Source organism: Drosophila sulfurigaster, chromosome 2L (genome assembly GCF_023558435.1).
Source record: "Drosophila sulfurigaster albostrigata strain 15112-1811.04 chromosome 2L, ASM2355843v2, whole genome shotgun sequence".
In the NCBI taxonomy this organism is placed as follows: Eukaryota; Metazoa; Arthropoda; class Insecta; order Diptera; family Drosophilidae; genus Drosophila; species Drosophila sulfurigaster.
Window position 1 is genome coordinate 27,816,293 of NC_084881.1, and position 13,943 is coordinate 27,830,235.

At 45.8% G+C, this 13,943-nt stretch overlaps 4 protein-coding genes across 4 annotated transcripts; 1 reads left to right on the forward strand and 3 right to left on the reverse strand.

Annotated features, from left to right (window-relative positions):
• Nucleotides 1-89: 89 nt before the first annotated feature.
• Nucleotides 90-853, reverse strand: LOC133839920 (transcription initiation factor TFIID subunit 10). The gene is made up of 3 exons (XM_062271571.1): nt 519-853; nt 306-455; nt 90-244 (listed from the first exon to the last, which is right to left on the reverse strand). The coding sequence occupies exons 1-3, from the start codon at nt 765-767 to the stop codon at nt 137-139; spliced, it is 507 nt and encodes a 168-aa protein (XP_062127555.1). The 5' UTR covers nt 768-853; the 3' UTR covers nt 90-136.
• A 127-nt stretch (nt 854-980) lies between these two features.
• LOC133839844 (KIF-binding protein) lies at nt 981-2,872 on the forward strand. Its single transcript, XM_062271464.1, has one exon. It carries the CDS (start codon nt 1,100-1,102, stop codon nt 2,870-2,872), a length of 1,773 nt encoding a protein of 590 aa, XP_062127448.1. The 5' UTR covers nt 981-1,099.
• A 7-nt stretch (nt 2,873-2,879) lies between these two features.
• On the reverse strand, nt 2,880-10,974 carry LOC133839826 (cilia- and flagella-associated protein 44). Its single transcript, XM_062271441.1, has 8 exons — nt 10,815-10,974; nt 8,776-10,758; nt 8,075-8,719; nt 7,907-8,014; nt 5,477-7,097; nt 4,460-4,882; nt 3,935-4,159; nt 2,880-3,875 (listed from the first exon to the last, which is right to left on the reverse strand). Exons 1-8 carry the CDS (start codon nt 10,916-10,918, stop codon nt 2,955-2,957), a joined length of 6,030 nt encoding a protein of 2,009 aa, XP_062127425.1. The 5' UTR covers nt 10,919-10,974; the 3' UTR covers nt 2,880-2,954.
• Nucleotides 10,975-11,119: 145 nt separating this feature from the next.
• LOC133839833 (SWI/SNF-related matrix-associated actin-dependent regulator of chromatin subfamily A-like protein 1) lies at nt 11,120-13,886 on the reverse strand. Its single transcript, XM_062271453.1, has 7 exons — nt 13,070-13,886; nt 12,525-13,015; nt 12,316-12,466; nt 12,032-12,196; nt 11,687-11,969; nt 11,435-11,629; nt 11,120-11,376 (listed from the first exon to the last, which is right to left on the reverse strand). The coding sequence occupies exons 1-7, from the start codon at nt 13,771-13,773 to the stop codon at nt 11,182-11,184; spliced, it is 2,184 nt and encodes a 727-aa protein (XP_062127437.1). The 5' UTR covers nt 13,774-13,886; the 3' UTR covers nt 11,120-11,181.
• Nucleotides 13,887-13,943: the final 57 nt, after the last annotated feature.

Sequence of the window (13,943 nt, forward strand, 5' to 3'; positions counted from 1 at the left end):
TATCGGATTGTCGCTTGCAATCAATTACTTTCCAAACAGCTGTTCGTAAACTGTTCCCACTTCAGAGAAAACATATGTTACTGTTACTGTTACTGTTGATGGTTTGTTTATTTTTATTCTTACGCTACATTAGAAACTAGACAAAATATTGCGGCTTACGCATGGTGATGCCATGATCAGCCAAAGCAGGTACCAAATCCTCCATTGCCAACGTGTACTTGCGGTCCTTGGGATTCTTCTTGTCCTGCAGGTAGAAACAAGTTATGATTTTTCGAGAGTCTTCTAGCAATATTTTGCGTATTTACCTTGCTTGAACTGTGACCGCTGGAATGTTGAATGTTTGTTGTGCGTGTTTTGCAATGCTGCAACGCATCGTTGGTAATGTCCGCAATGAACTTCTGTGCCGACACCGAAATCAATCGCACAATACGTGGATCAACAGTATTGAACCCAGACTACAAAAATATACATATAATAAATTACTATCAATTTCGAAAACTTTACAAATTTGTGCTTACGCTTTTTAGTATATGCAACGTCAACGCATCGGGCATAGTGGGCGTGTAGTCTTCCAGTTGTTTTAACAATTCCTCCATATCTGCGTCTTCAGCCGATGTAGGGACAGCTTCCACCTCTACAGTTTCTTCTTCCTCTGTATCGGATGCAGAGAGGTGGGCATCGAAATCCTTGCTCTCCGTATCGGTTTCCGCTGCTGAAACTTCACTTTCGGTCGACGTTAAAACCATATCTTCGCCATCAGAAGCCATTTTATTAATATTTATTTCACTTTTATTTGCGTTGCCGTGACGCTGTGTTGTTTTTCACTTTGTGTAGATTGTGATAGTGTGACCGAAGTTTGGCATGCTAAAAATACCATATATCGAATTGCCATATGAAATAATCGCTTAAAATTCCGAATAGCACATATCGAACCTGAGCCGACATATCGAATTCTCTGGTCTCAAATAATCGATTTATGGATTTTGTTTATATGCAGCAGCTGCCAAGGTGACGTGATGTGAATTGTTTGTTGACCGGCTCTGCATTTGATTAAATCACTAGTAAACTGAATTAAAAGTACACTAAAATAAGTAGCGACATGTCTGTGATTCCCAAAGAAGTGCTCAGCGACTACAAAGAGCTGTTCGAGCAGGCGAACAAACTAGTCGAAGACGAAAGCAAATCGGATCCACCCACTGATCCATATCGCTCCCATTACAAGGCGCGGGATGTGCTGCTGACGCTCAAGAAGCTGCTTGACGATCAGCTGGTGTCGCTGCAGGCCAGCGAAGCAGATGGCGGTCAAGAAGAGCTCATCTACAAGGCGATGCTAGGTTTCGTGCAGCGCGACTTGGGACGCATTTACATATTCACCGAGGAGTCATCGGAAGGCGAGAAGTACTTGGTGCGTTGTTTGGAGCTGCTGGAGTCACACAAACAACGTCCGGAGTGCATCATTGCCTACATGGGTGCCATCAATGAGCTGAGCATTGTGCTCGGCTCCAGGCAGGAATACAAAAAGGCTGCCGAACTGCTACTGAAAGCGGAGCAAAGCTACCAGGCATTTAAACAAAGTGGAGAGGTTGCATTGAACTTAACAGAGCTGCACACTCCAGATGAAACTCCTGGTGGAGGCAACCAGGAGCTGGAGAACATCTATACGCTGTGCGGCTTTTACTTGGCCCAGATGTATGGCCACATTGGGGAGCCGGAGAAGTCGGCGCAATGCTGTCATCGTACCTTGTATCGCCAGCTGCAGTACAAGACATATGATCCCATTGATTTCGCTTTGAATACAGCCACATTGTCGCAGTATTACATCGGCAAGGATCGCTTCAAGGAGGCGCGTCATCATTTGGCCGCTGCCACCATCATTATGGCGGAGCATGAAGCGACAATGTTGAAGCCCGAGATGAGCGAGCAACAGCGTGCGGATTACACAGAGACCTTCAAGCATCGCTATGCGGATGTGGCCCGTTGCTGGGCCAAATACGGACTGAGTTTGCTGCAGGTGTCCAGGGAGCGTCTGCTAGCAGATGACGATGAAGATGAGGACGGCAATAAACTGAACAAAGCCACTGCTCAGCTGGCTTTGGAAGATCAGGACTATCGCTTTGTTGATCTCGATTTGGCTGCCTGCGAACGTCGCGTCAGCTGCGACTTTTGTCTCACCTTTGACGATGCCAAGCTCGTGTTTCACTTTGTCAACGAGTGGCTGGATGTGGCCAAGGATTACTACAAAGCGGAGACGGAGGCTACCGAATATGCCAAGATAATGCAAGACTTTGCCGAGGCATACGAGGCCATCGCCTTCTTCGAGGATAATCCCGAGAACCAGGCGAAGATGCAAAAGCGACGAGCCAAGTATTTGGAAGATCTTCTCGATTTACTCGACCCCGTGTTCTATCTGAAGATCTGTCGCGAATGCTGGTATGTGGCGGGCACGGCACATGCTGCTGTGACGGACATACGTCTTGATAACATGAAGGCGCAACAGTCGCCGACGCCCGAGGAGGTCAAGAAGGTGAATCAGAGTTGCCTGAAGGCCATCAAACACTTTGAGAGCTACGTCAAGTCTTATCTAGTCGATAACACTGAGAAATGGCGCAGCAACATGGAGCTGAGCGAGCAGCGTTTGATGCTCTTTGCGCACTTTCACATTGGACGTCTCTATTACAAGTTGATTGGCGCGAATCCGCAGCAGCAGCTGGAGCAGCTGAATCAGTGTCTACGCTACTACAAACGCTTCAGCGAAGCTTGCGCCGAACACAAGGAAGCGTCGCAGCCAATGCATGGCGAGATTGGTGTGGTGCGTGAGATGCTGGAGCTGCTGCCCCTGAAGATTATGACGGTAAAACGCAGATTAGAGTAAAAAACCCTTTTTAAGCTTTACACATTATGTATTGTATATTGTTAAATATATTAGTCCATGCAATAAAATTCGTTCCAAGTTCTCAGAAAGGTAATCCCGTCTTTGCCGAAGGCTTCTTGCTGGCAATGCGCACCGAAAGAGGCGACTGGCAATTAGGTGTTTTGTACTGGCGACGTTTTAGCAGCGCCTTCTGTATCTTGCTGCCCACTTGCGCCAAAGGCAGCGCAGTCACATTGTCCAGCAGATTCTCCTGGGCATGCTGCAGCGTACTCGACACCAATTCATCCACATTGATGGCACGCGGATCCGCCATCGGTTCACGTTCCAGCACATCGACAATCATGCGCACAGTTTCATCTGCTTGGAATTCCTCCAGGGGCAGCACTTCGGCCAGCTCCTTGAACATGTGCAGCACAATGAATTGAGTTCTGTTGACAACCTCACAAATGCCTTTGGTACACAACGCCTCCTTGGCATGCTCAAAGATGCCTGAGATCAACTCCTCGGTATTCACATCCGAGCGTTCGTAGTCAAAGACAGCAACAACCTCCTGGAACAGTTTGCGCATCTCCTCGGCACTCATGTGTATCAAATACTTCTTGGGTACAATGCTCTCCAGATGCTCCGTGATGCACTCCGCAATGCGATCCGTGTAACGACCCTGAAAACTGTAAGCAGCCTGGCACAAATACAACGACGAACGCTGTGCAAAGCGACGCACATGATCCGGAGTCGTGTGGCGACCAAAGAACTGATTGAAGGTCTTCTGCACCAGCGTGTGCACGCGATCCATGATGAAGTCATCGGGCATGGGCGGCAGCATGTAAGCCTCCACATTAAGTATGGCCGGACAGATCTCTGCCTCGGCTGGCATTGGCGTCAGCTCATTGAGAACGGGCTGCTGTTGTTGCTGCTGCTGTTGCAGTTGTTGTATGGGATCCAACTCATTAATCTGCAGTGGTTTCGCCTTCAGACGCAACGTGCAGATCTCGCGTTCCAGACTCTGTTAAAAAGACAATCTCATTAATGAAGTGGAACTAGAAATAAAGTGTACTAACTTACTTCGATCTGCTGGAGCAGCGCATTCTCAATGCCCATCAACTTCTCAATGTCGTAGTTCAGATTCAGCACCTGAGGATTAGCCCACTTCTCGTAGTTGCGTTCCTGCACATCGAGTATGTTGTCCAGTACATTCTTCTGCTCCAGCAGCACCGTTTGTAAGTTCACCTTCTCCGTGTTCGTCTGCGTCTCCTGCACCATCTGCTCCTCGCAGCGGGAGAGCTCGATCTAAGAAAGGATTGCATTATTAAATTGTAATAATATACAATAAAAAAGCGATGGATTATGTTAAAATAGCTACAAGTGGTTCGTGTCTTCATTAAGCACTAGTTGAAATACGTGCTGTGGTTTGTGTCTTAGCTTAACTAAGAAATACTCAATGAAAGCTCGAACTCTTTTAGGCAATTACAATTATAATGTAAATTTAGCCTATTTCATGATGTGTTGCAGCTATCATAAGGGAATGATCTTACTGTTTAAGAATAAATATATTTAAAACAAATTATTTCCCATTTCCTCTTCACTTACCTTGCGCTCCTGCAGCTCTTTTTCAAGTGCTCTCATCTCATCCTCTGCTGTTGTTTCCAGCTCAAAGACGTAGCGTCGCAACACCTCCTCCTCCAGCTCATCCAGATTGATAATCACCCCAAAGCGTTTCATCTGCGCCTGCTTAATCTCCTCCTCCAGTCGCGTAATCTCAAAGCGCATGAATTTAATGTCACGATTCATGCGACGCAAGTGCACAAAATTGATGCGATGCCAACGCTTCGTGGCCTGCGTCTCCTCATGCAACTTCTCCGCGCGACGACGCAAATCGATCAGCATATCCGCATCGAAGAGTATCGCCTGTGACACATCCCGGAAGTCGTGTCCCTCATGAAAGTGCTGCAGCTGATCCATGCGCAGCACTGTGCTCACTTGCACCTTGTTGATCTCCTGCTGCCTGTTGCGCTGTACAAAATGGAAAGTTTTTTGACATTGATCAGTTAACAATGCAATCTAGTTTACTTTAGGATTCGTATTACTCTCATTTTGGTGTAAAGTTTATAGTGTTTAGTGTAAAGTTTATATTAGGGATGAATTATTGCAATTAAACTCTTCTATGACTTATTGATCAATCATGTTAAGCCTCAAGAATGTAATTATACATTTAATATTATTTAATATTTAGATATTCTCTACAGCATTGGGCAGCCTTTAGCAGCATGTTCCTAAGCTTTATATTCTGATATGAATTATTTCAAGCTGCTTTTCCTTACCTAACGGTACCTGCACAGCTCAAATGGTAAGAGCTAGGAGGCTGTACTGTTTATGTGAATTAACAGCAGTTGCGTTAGTTAGCTAATATAATTTAACATTTTGAAATTATTAAGTTTAGTTTTTCCTAAACTCTATATTCTGCACTTAAATATTTGACTGTTTTTCCTTCCCAAATGGTAAGAGTTAGCAGGCTGTACTCTTTACATGAATTAAGAAAAGTTGCGTTTACAGATTTTTAACATTTAGTTTTTATCATCTAAAGTTCACTCTTAAAATTCGACTCACCCTAAACTGGAGCAGCGTGTTCTTCTCGCGCTGATAGACTTCCTCGTGGTACTTCATCTTGGTCTGCATCTCGGCAATCTCGCGACGCTTGCGCTCCACATCGGCCTGGTTCTCGAGCAGAGTGCGCTCCAAGGCGTGACGATCCGCCCGCATAACAAAGGACCATTCGTAGAGCTGGCGTTCCAGACCCGTCGGGCAGGTGGCCTCATCCAAGCGTATGGTGGTCATGTCCAGGGAGTCAACGCTCTGGGCATCGGCGCCCTCATCCTCACTGGACGAGGACGACGATGACGAGGACGAAGACTCCTCGTCGTCGCCACGCACTCGCTTCGGCGGTCGCCACTTCTTCTTGAAGATGCGACGCAGAAAGTCGTAGAACTTGTGCCCCTTGATGGCGGTCATGAAAGCCACCTGCAGTCCGCTGATCTGCTCATTGATCTTATCGATGGCCTTGCGCAGCTCGTCCAACTGCCGATTGGTGGCATTAATGATCACCTGCAGTTCATTGCGTGTGCCCATCGCATGCTTGGCATTCTGCAGCAGCTGCGATTCGATCTGCTCGCTGTCGCGAAGTATATACAGCTCCTGATTCAGGCTGATCATGAAGGCAGTGAGAAACTCTGCGTTCAACTTGGTGTGAAAGCGCGCCACATGCAGCTTCTCCATCTGCAGATCGAAGAGACGCACCTGCTCATCTACATGGGCAATGATCAACAGCTGCTCCACCGTCAGCAGACGGAGCCAACGATGACGCATCTCCAGCGTGAATGGAGCGTTGCCCTCCTCATCCAGCTCATAGTAGGCCAACTCGCTGGCAGGTGGAAGCTTGCCGATGAAGGCGACGAGTTCCTCCGGCGGTAAAGTGCTGCTCAGCTTGGATATTTGCAGCGTTTTGAATTTGACCACCTCCTGCATATCGGGATTGTCCAAGGCGGCCATCTCATACAGACTAATGTTGTCCACTGTGCGCTTTGGCTTCTTGCTGTTTATCACCTCATCCACAGTTGCTTCCAGGTAGAGTATGTCATCCACATTGGCGCCACAGCCGGGCAAATGGTGCTCGATGAGATTCAGTTCGGGATACTCCATTTCCAGGTCAATCTCATTGATGTGCTTCAGCTGCAGGCGATTCACCTCCGGCAGATACTCGTGAATACGCTCCAAGCGATCGCGTTGCTTCTGTATCAGCTCCATGAGATCCTTCTTCTGGTCACGCATCAACATTACGCGCTGATTGAACGCGTCCAGCATCTCAAAGTATTGCTCACGACACTCTACAATCTCAATGTACTTTGCTGTCAGTGTCTCTGTTGTCTTTGGTTCGTAATCCGAATTGATCTTCAACTTGTAGTCGCCCAGATTTCGTTGTGCTTCGGCAATTTTTGCATCATCCTCGGGATGATTGCGATTGGGATCGGGTTTCTGACGCTCCAGCTTGTCCCAGTCGAAGATGCGTCGCACCTCATAAAGCTGCCTCTTGCGATAGCGTTGCAGCAGTCGCATCATCTTTCTGCTGAAACGCGGTGTGATGCTCTTTGGATCACGGCCGAAGAAAAAGGTCTCCGGTGGTGGGCCGGTGATGGAGTCCTCCTTCTCCTCATAGGCAATCACTTCGGTTAAGCTGTAGATGAGTGAACGGAGTTAGTTAAAGTAACTGAAAAACAACACAAAAGGTGAAAAAGTATGTTGTGCAAACTGCCCTGAAAAGTAGGCAACAGAAAATATGAAGAGCAAATAATGAGTAAACAATTTGATAAATTGAAATGTAAAACCTATAAAATACTGTATTAAATATATATAATTGATTAATATTTGTTTTTATGACTAAGTCCATTGTGTAATTTACTCTATTATCTATATTCTGAAATGAAAATATAAAATTCTAAATGAAATAGATTTATTTACCATTTCTTAAAAGGGAAAATTACGAATTGCTTACAATTTGGGTATAAACAAATTAAATAAAATAAAGTATGCTTACAATTTGGGTAAATTTAAGCATATTAAAACAAAATGAAATGAAATAAAATAAAATGCAATATAGTAAATCAAAATCAATGATAATTGTTAAAAAAAAAAATAGTCTCTTTAGACGAAAGTTCTTTAAATATATGTACATATATAGTAAATACTAAGCTGAAGGCCTTCGCTGCCATTGCTTTACCAATAGCGTTAGTATTAATTTTAATTATAACTAACCTTTTAAATAAATATATATATAGTTGATGGGCTCTACTCAAAATTATTAGGTGAAAATTTTCGTGCAGATTTTCAAAAAATAACTATCTACTCTTACACTTCCGGCTGATCTGGTATTCGTTCATCAATGCGTCTGCTGCTTGTTGCAATTATAAAGTAAGTAATTTTATATATATTTCTTGTTTAAGGGTTAGAGAAATAACTAAACCAAGCAAGAGCGAGCTGACTTACCGCATGTCTTGCTCCCTTTTAAGACGATCCTCGATGTCGAGCTTAATTTGCTGAAACTCTTCGCCCAAAGTCTCCAAGCGAAACGTGGAAACAGGTTCAATATTAGCACTACAAAAATAAAACAAACTTAATAAAATATAACAACTTTAAACCAATTCCAAGCCTTACCAAAGAGGCGTTATGGTAAATGGCACGTGGTCGAGTTTCTTAAGAAAGTGATTGTAGAGCTTCGAATGACCAACTTGAGCAAACTCCAGATCGTAGGCAAGATCTTCGCGCACATCATCCAGCTCGGCTTGAAGTTCATCGCGTATTTGTTGCGTGATGCGCGGATCGAGCAGCAAATCCTTGTCGTGCACCCGCAAGCCCGCAGGCAACTCATCATTCCTGCGGACTATTTCAAAGTAGACACTCTGCAGAGCTCCAATCTTGGCCAGAACATCACGATCATGCGCCTCGGCTGCTTCCTGCTGCCGCTTCAGCTCCGCATTGATCTTCTCCTGTTCCAACGAAGGCGTCTCCGGATCAATTATGTCCTCAACTGGACCAATGCTGGGCATGTGTGGCAAGGACTTCATCAGCGAATGTCGCACCACCTTTGGACCATTCCAGTTGTACAGGAAGACGTTGCCATCGTAGCCCACAGAGACGAGATGTTTGCCATCGTAGCTGCTCATGATGCAGGGAATGATGCCCTTGAGTGCATCGTGCATGGGATAGTGACGATAGTCGGCTAGATCCGTAAAGTTCTCGGGATTGAAGTGATTAATGCGCAGACTGCCATTCATCATGCCAAAGAGGATGAACTCATCGCTGAGGGAAAAGAAGAGAAAGTAGTAAAGAAGTCGAAGGTTAATCGAAATACTTACACGATGAGGTAGGAGTGTATCTCGATGTCGTCGGCATCCGTGATGAGCGTGCAGAAGCTCGGCTCTGGGACATCGAACTCCAGCTCATAGATGTAGCCAGCATCGTAGCCAGCCATGGACACCCAGATGGTGTTTCGTTCCGTGTAGCGCAGCCAGATGATGCGATTGGGAATGCTGGGAACGTGCAGCGGCTCCTCTTCCTCATCTGGTTCCGAGTCAGCTAAAGCACTCTCCATATCAATCTGAAGACCAGGATTCGCCTTCTTTAGCTTCTCGATCTCACGCATCTTGCGCTCGCGTTTCTTCTCCTTGCGCTTCTTGATTTTCTCCCTTCTCAACTCGCGACGAATGCGACTCTTAACCGAGACGAAACGTGTGCTCCGCAAGCGTGTGGCATCGGTGATGTTGTAGGACAAATAGGTCTCCTCGTCACTGACATTGGTGCGTATGTTGTACTCATAGACCTCGCCGGATTTGCAGCCAATGAGCACAACTGAGTCCTGCTCCTCGTGCCAGTAGAAACAATTTGGCACAGCCTTGAACTCTACAAAGCCCAACGGCTGCAGCTTCACCAGCGAGTTGGATGCATTATTACTCAAGCAGTAGATGAACATGCTTTTGTCCGCGGAGCCAGTGAGCAGCAGCGAACTGGAGCGATTGATTGTCAACCGTGTTATGGGAGCTGTGTGAGCTTTAAAGGCGTTGACTAGATGCATCGAAGCCTTTTTGGGATCACTCAAGTCGAGGAAGATGTGCCGCAGTATGCCATCCTCAAAACCAGCGACCATCTCGGTGCCGAACTTAGAGATCTGTGTGTCCATCCACAATATGTCAACCCCGTTCGCTGCAAACTGTTTCTCCAGCAGCAAACGCTTCTCCTCGTAGTCGTAGACAAAGATCTTTCCGGTCTCGGAGAGCGCCAACATATGCGGCGACACTGGCGACATTTGGGCAGCCAAGACTCGTCCGCCTACGCAGGAATAGAGCTGTTTCGGCTGCCTGGGAACATCGTAGGTGTTTATGTCACAGAACCAAATGCCACCGCTGCCATCCTGAGCGTAGTAACCAAAATCCTTCTCCTCAAAGGGTTTAATCTTTTGCATGGCGCGTATTTCGACCTCGGAGATTTTAAACTCATAGATCGGATCGATTTCGACAAACAAATCGTCCTCCGGCGGATCAGCAATATCAACAGTCTCCCAGTACCAAACACGCACATACCCATCCATGCCCACAGTCGTCACCTCGCCGTTCTTCATCGTAATCCGTGTGATGGGCTTCAGGTGACACGGTTTTCGTCCCTTGCGGCAGATCTCAAACTTAATCAGTCCCGCCTCCCACAGCAGCATGTTGCCCCAATCACAGCCAGAGATGACATTCTCATCGGGCAGCATGTACATGGCGGAAATATCACTGAAATCCGTCTTGCCAAAGCGTCCCAAGTCTCCCTTGAGCTTCAGTCCGGTAAAGGTGTTCGCCATCTTCCAGAACTTGATGTGACTGAGACCCGAGGAGCACAACAAAATGGGATTGTACTCTGAGAAGTGCACGAAGAGTATGTTGCTCTGAAAGGACTTGGCACGCAACACAACCTCAGCGCGCTCCCAGCGCCAAATGGTAATGATAAAGTCCGGATAACCAGCTTGGGAGGCGAACAGCTCACCACTCGAATTGTAGGAGCCGGCAGTGAAGCACGATTTGGCTGCGCCGGTTAATTTGATGCGCACATCGTGCGAGGGATACTCGTAGATGAAGATGGTCGGCTTGGGACCGTTCTCGCCCACAGTGAACAGATCCTTGTACTGTGGCTGCTCGTTTTTGGTGATGAAGCCAATGCCACAACCAAAAACAGTCTCTCGAAAAGTCACCTCTCGACGCGAGATGCTGAAGTAGTGCAGAAAGTTGCCAGAGACAAAGATGAGTGTGTCATCGTCCAGGAGAACCAGATTGAAGAGCCGTTTGCAGTCGTAGCCAAAGGAATGTCTGCAAAAGAAGTTCGTGAGTAACCAAAAAGTATTTCTTGGTTTCTTTGCACTTACTTCAGCTCGATGATCTGCTGCGTAAATGAGATGCCGTAGTCGTCATCGCCCAAATCCTCCTCCTCGCCCATAAGCTCCACATTGTCGCCCAGTGAGGAGTCCATGTCTTGACTTATTTACTATATCTATATCTAGCTTGACTTTTGAGTCAACACGAAAAGTTCACATGACTATTTATTATTATTCGACTTGTTGCCAGGGAAGCAAACAGGACGAATTGAACGCGGAGCATGCGCAGTGAACGCTTGATGATGATTAACAACTAAATAACAATTACAGATGCAACTTATTTAACAGCAAATATATTTTATATTCATTTACAAACAGCATAATTTATTAGTATAATTACATAGGTAGAAATTAACAATCAACACACTAAATCCTTGAAAGCATCATCATCGTCTTCATCGAAAAATGCGGCAATATCCTGTGCAGAATCCACGTTGTTGTTTGACTCGGTTTTTGCTGCTGTCGCTGGCGCAAAGTATTGCTTTAAAGTTCCAGCTGCCGGTGAAGCTGCTTCAGATTTAGCAGGCGAGAAAAACTCTTCCATCTTGTGAGACTACAAAGAGTACAAAAGTTATTAAAAGGTCTCTTATGTTGCATGTTTTATATCCTACAATCGTGGGCGCTGTTGTGTGCGTTGCCTTCTGCAAATTCTCCGCAAAGATGCCCACTTTGCTGAGCACCTCTTGCTTGTTCTTTAGCATGTTCCAGATGGTGTCGTCTGCTGTTTGCGTTGCCATTAAATAGCGACACACCACCGGCTTAGTTTGGCCTATGCGATGAGCTCGACTCTCCGCCTGCGCCAAAGTCTACACAGCAAAATAACTTATGTAACATTTATATATTTATTTATTAAACTTTCTTACGCTTGGATTCCAGTCTAGCTCGGCGAACACAATCATCTCGGCAGCCGTCAAAGTGATGCCGGAGTTGCACGCCTTTAGGGAAAGCACCGCTACCTTGCAGTTGCTTTGCTTTTGAAATTTGTCTACATAATCAGCTCGCAGATCGCTGCGCGTTTGTCCATCGATGCGTATATAGTTGACCTTAAGACCAGTTAAACAATCACTTATAGCATCCAGCATCACACGATGATGCGCAAAGATTATAAACTTTACTTTCTCCTTAATCAATGTCTTCAAATAGGCGCTGCAATGAAAGCAATATAAATCAATTGGATATGACAATTTAAATATTTCTTGCAGCTTTACCACACAGCGCGTGTTTTGACTTCTGCTGTGCGCGCATAGAAACGCAGCAAGACTTCCTCGCGAGATCTGCCTTTGGCAGACTTCAGCTCTGAATTGAGATCTTTGCAAGTCGTCTGGGCATTCTCATCTGTCCAGACCAGCGCCGGATCAAGCACAACTGTCTCACTGTGAAACAGTATTTTAAATTAATAAAAGTTGGAATAAAAGCGTAAAGTCTATTAAGATTCTAATATTACAAAAACAGTTAAATTAAAAACGGTTTCTTAAACAATTTATTGACTTACCGATTCTTCTCAGCCAGCTGCGGCAATACCTCCGCCTTGGTGCGACGCAACATATATTTGAGCAGTAAAATGATCTTGAGTTCATGTAAATTTGATTGACCATTCGCATCCCAGCCAAAGTTGGTTTGCTTGCCATCGCAATAGCGCGTGGCTGAAATGAAATATATACATTAATTTAATGAAAATAAACTAAAGACTTAACTACTTACTAAATTCAATAAAGTTCATGAAGCGACTGTCCACCAGCTGCAGCTGCGTGAACAATTCAAGAGGACGCGATAGAGCTGGCGTGCCAGACAATAAGATAACTCTTTTGGCTGTCTCCGCTAATCGCTTGGCCACCGTGGTGCACTTGGCTTTGCTGTTCTTCAGTGTGTGCGATTCATCGTAGATGACAATGCCAAACTTGCGCTGCGACAACTTATCCATGTGACGCTCCATCATGTTGTAGCTGGCAATCAACACCTGAGCCTCGCCCACATACGTTTGATTATTGGCCAGCACCTGGACATAGTGCAACGGCACCGCAGGCAACAACTCGGCAATGTGACGAGCCCAGGCATCACGTGTGCTGGCCGTGGTGCATATCAACAGAGGCCAATCGTCCTTGAAGTAATCAGCCACGGCCAAAGCTTGATATGTTTTGCCCAAGCCCATTTCATCACAGATCATAACTCGACCCTGCTGAGCAATGGCAAAGCTGCAAAGTAAAATACTTTGTAGAACAGTTGGTGAAACAGTGACGTGCACTTACCAGACGCCCTCCTCCTGAAACGGCATCAGTTTTTCGGCCAGCGTGGGTGCAATAGAAGCCAGAACGCTCCGTTCGAGTGGCTTTGGCGTTTGTTGACACAGGTCCATGACTTTCTTTGGTATGCTGCCGATCACCACATGCGGTTTCATGTCGCCCACGTGTTGCTGCAGCGCTTGATAATCTTTTAGATCGAAGTCCCAGATGCGTGTGTGACTATCATACGATTTGGTGGGCATCATCTTAAAGACTTGAATGAGTTTCTCGTGGTAGGCGGAAGGTTCTACCGCAAATCTGTGGGCACTGATCAAATAGATACGACAGGTCACAGCTTTAATGAAAACTGGCGCCAGGTTGCTGCCACTTGGGTCCTTCTTCTCTGGACTGAGGCTTAAACTGGGTCTACTTGGTCCTCCATTGGGACGCTGATAGGGATGCGCTGAAGCACGGCTTAGTTCTCGATTGCTGGTGGTTTTGATAGCCTTAAGAGCATTCAGAAAAGCTGAACTCTTGTTGGTGTTTAAACTTCCACTTGTTGCTGGTTTATTGTTGTTACTTTGTGGCGGGGAATTGTAAAACTTTGCTGCTGACTTGGCGCTCAACTGTTCGTTGGCATTTGTAGTGGAAGACGCCGCCTTTTTGGCCTGCAATTTAGCTATGGCAAGACGTCTCTTTTCGGCAATTTCGGCAGAACTGCAAACCGACATTTTGTGGGCCGTCAATTGTTAAATAATGTCAAATTTATTTTACTTCCTAGATAACTGAATATTGAACTGCAAAAGAGCGCAAATGCGTGAGGATTATCGGCAATCGCTTATCGGGTATTGCTTGCTCTGTATTTGTGACGTCACATGACGAAATTAATCAAAATCGTTTT

Coding starts and splice junctions, on each gene's coding strand:
- LOC133839833 (XM_062271453.1), bottom strand. CDS start 13,773: ATGTCGGTTTGCAGTTCTGCCGAAATTGCCGAAAAGAGACGTCTTGCC. Junction 12,467..12,524: donor CATGAACTTTATTGAATTTA/GTAAGTAGTTAA, acceptor ATTTCATTTCAG/CCACGCGCTATTGCGATGGC. Junction 12,197..12,315: donor CAGCTGGCTGAGAAGAATCG/GTAAGTCAATAA, acceptor ACTGTTTCACAG/TGAGACAGTTGTGCTTGATC.
- LOC133839826 (XM_062271441.1), bottom strand. CDS start 10,918: ATGGACTCCTCACTGGGCGACAATGTGGAGCTTATGGGCGAGGAGGAG. Junction 4,883..5,476: donor ACACGCTGCTCCAGTTTAGG/GTGAGTCGAATT, acceptor CATTTTGTACAG/CGCAACAGGCAGCAGGAGAT. Junction 3,876..3,934: donor CGCTGCTCCAGCAGATCGAA/GTAAGTTAGTAC, acceptor TCTTTTTAACAG/AGTCTGGAACGCGAGATCTG.
- LOC133839844 (XM_062271464.1), top strand. CDS start 1,100: ATGTCTGTGATTCCCAAAGAAGTGCTCAGCGACTACAAAGAGCTGTTC.
- LOC133839920 (XM_062271571.1), bottom strand. CDS start 767: ATGGCTTCTGATGGCGAAGATATGGTTTTAACGTCGACCGAAAGTGAA. Junction 456..518: donor CGTTGCATATACTAAAAAGC/GTAAGCACAAAT, acceptor ATATTTTTGTAG/TCTGGGTTCAATACTGTTGA. Junction 245..305: donor GCGGTCACAGTTCAAGCAAG/GTAAATACGCAA, acceptor TTCTACCTGCAG/GACAAGAAGAATCCCAAGGA.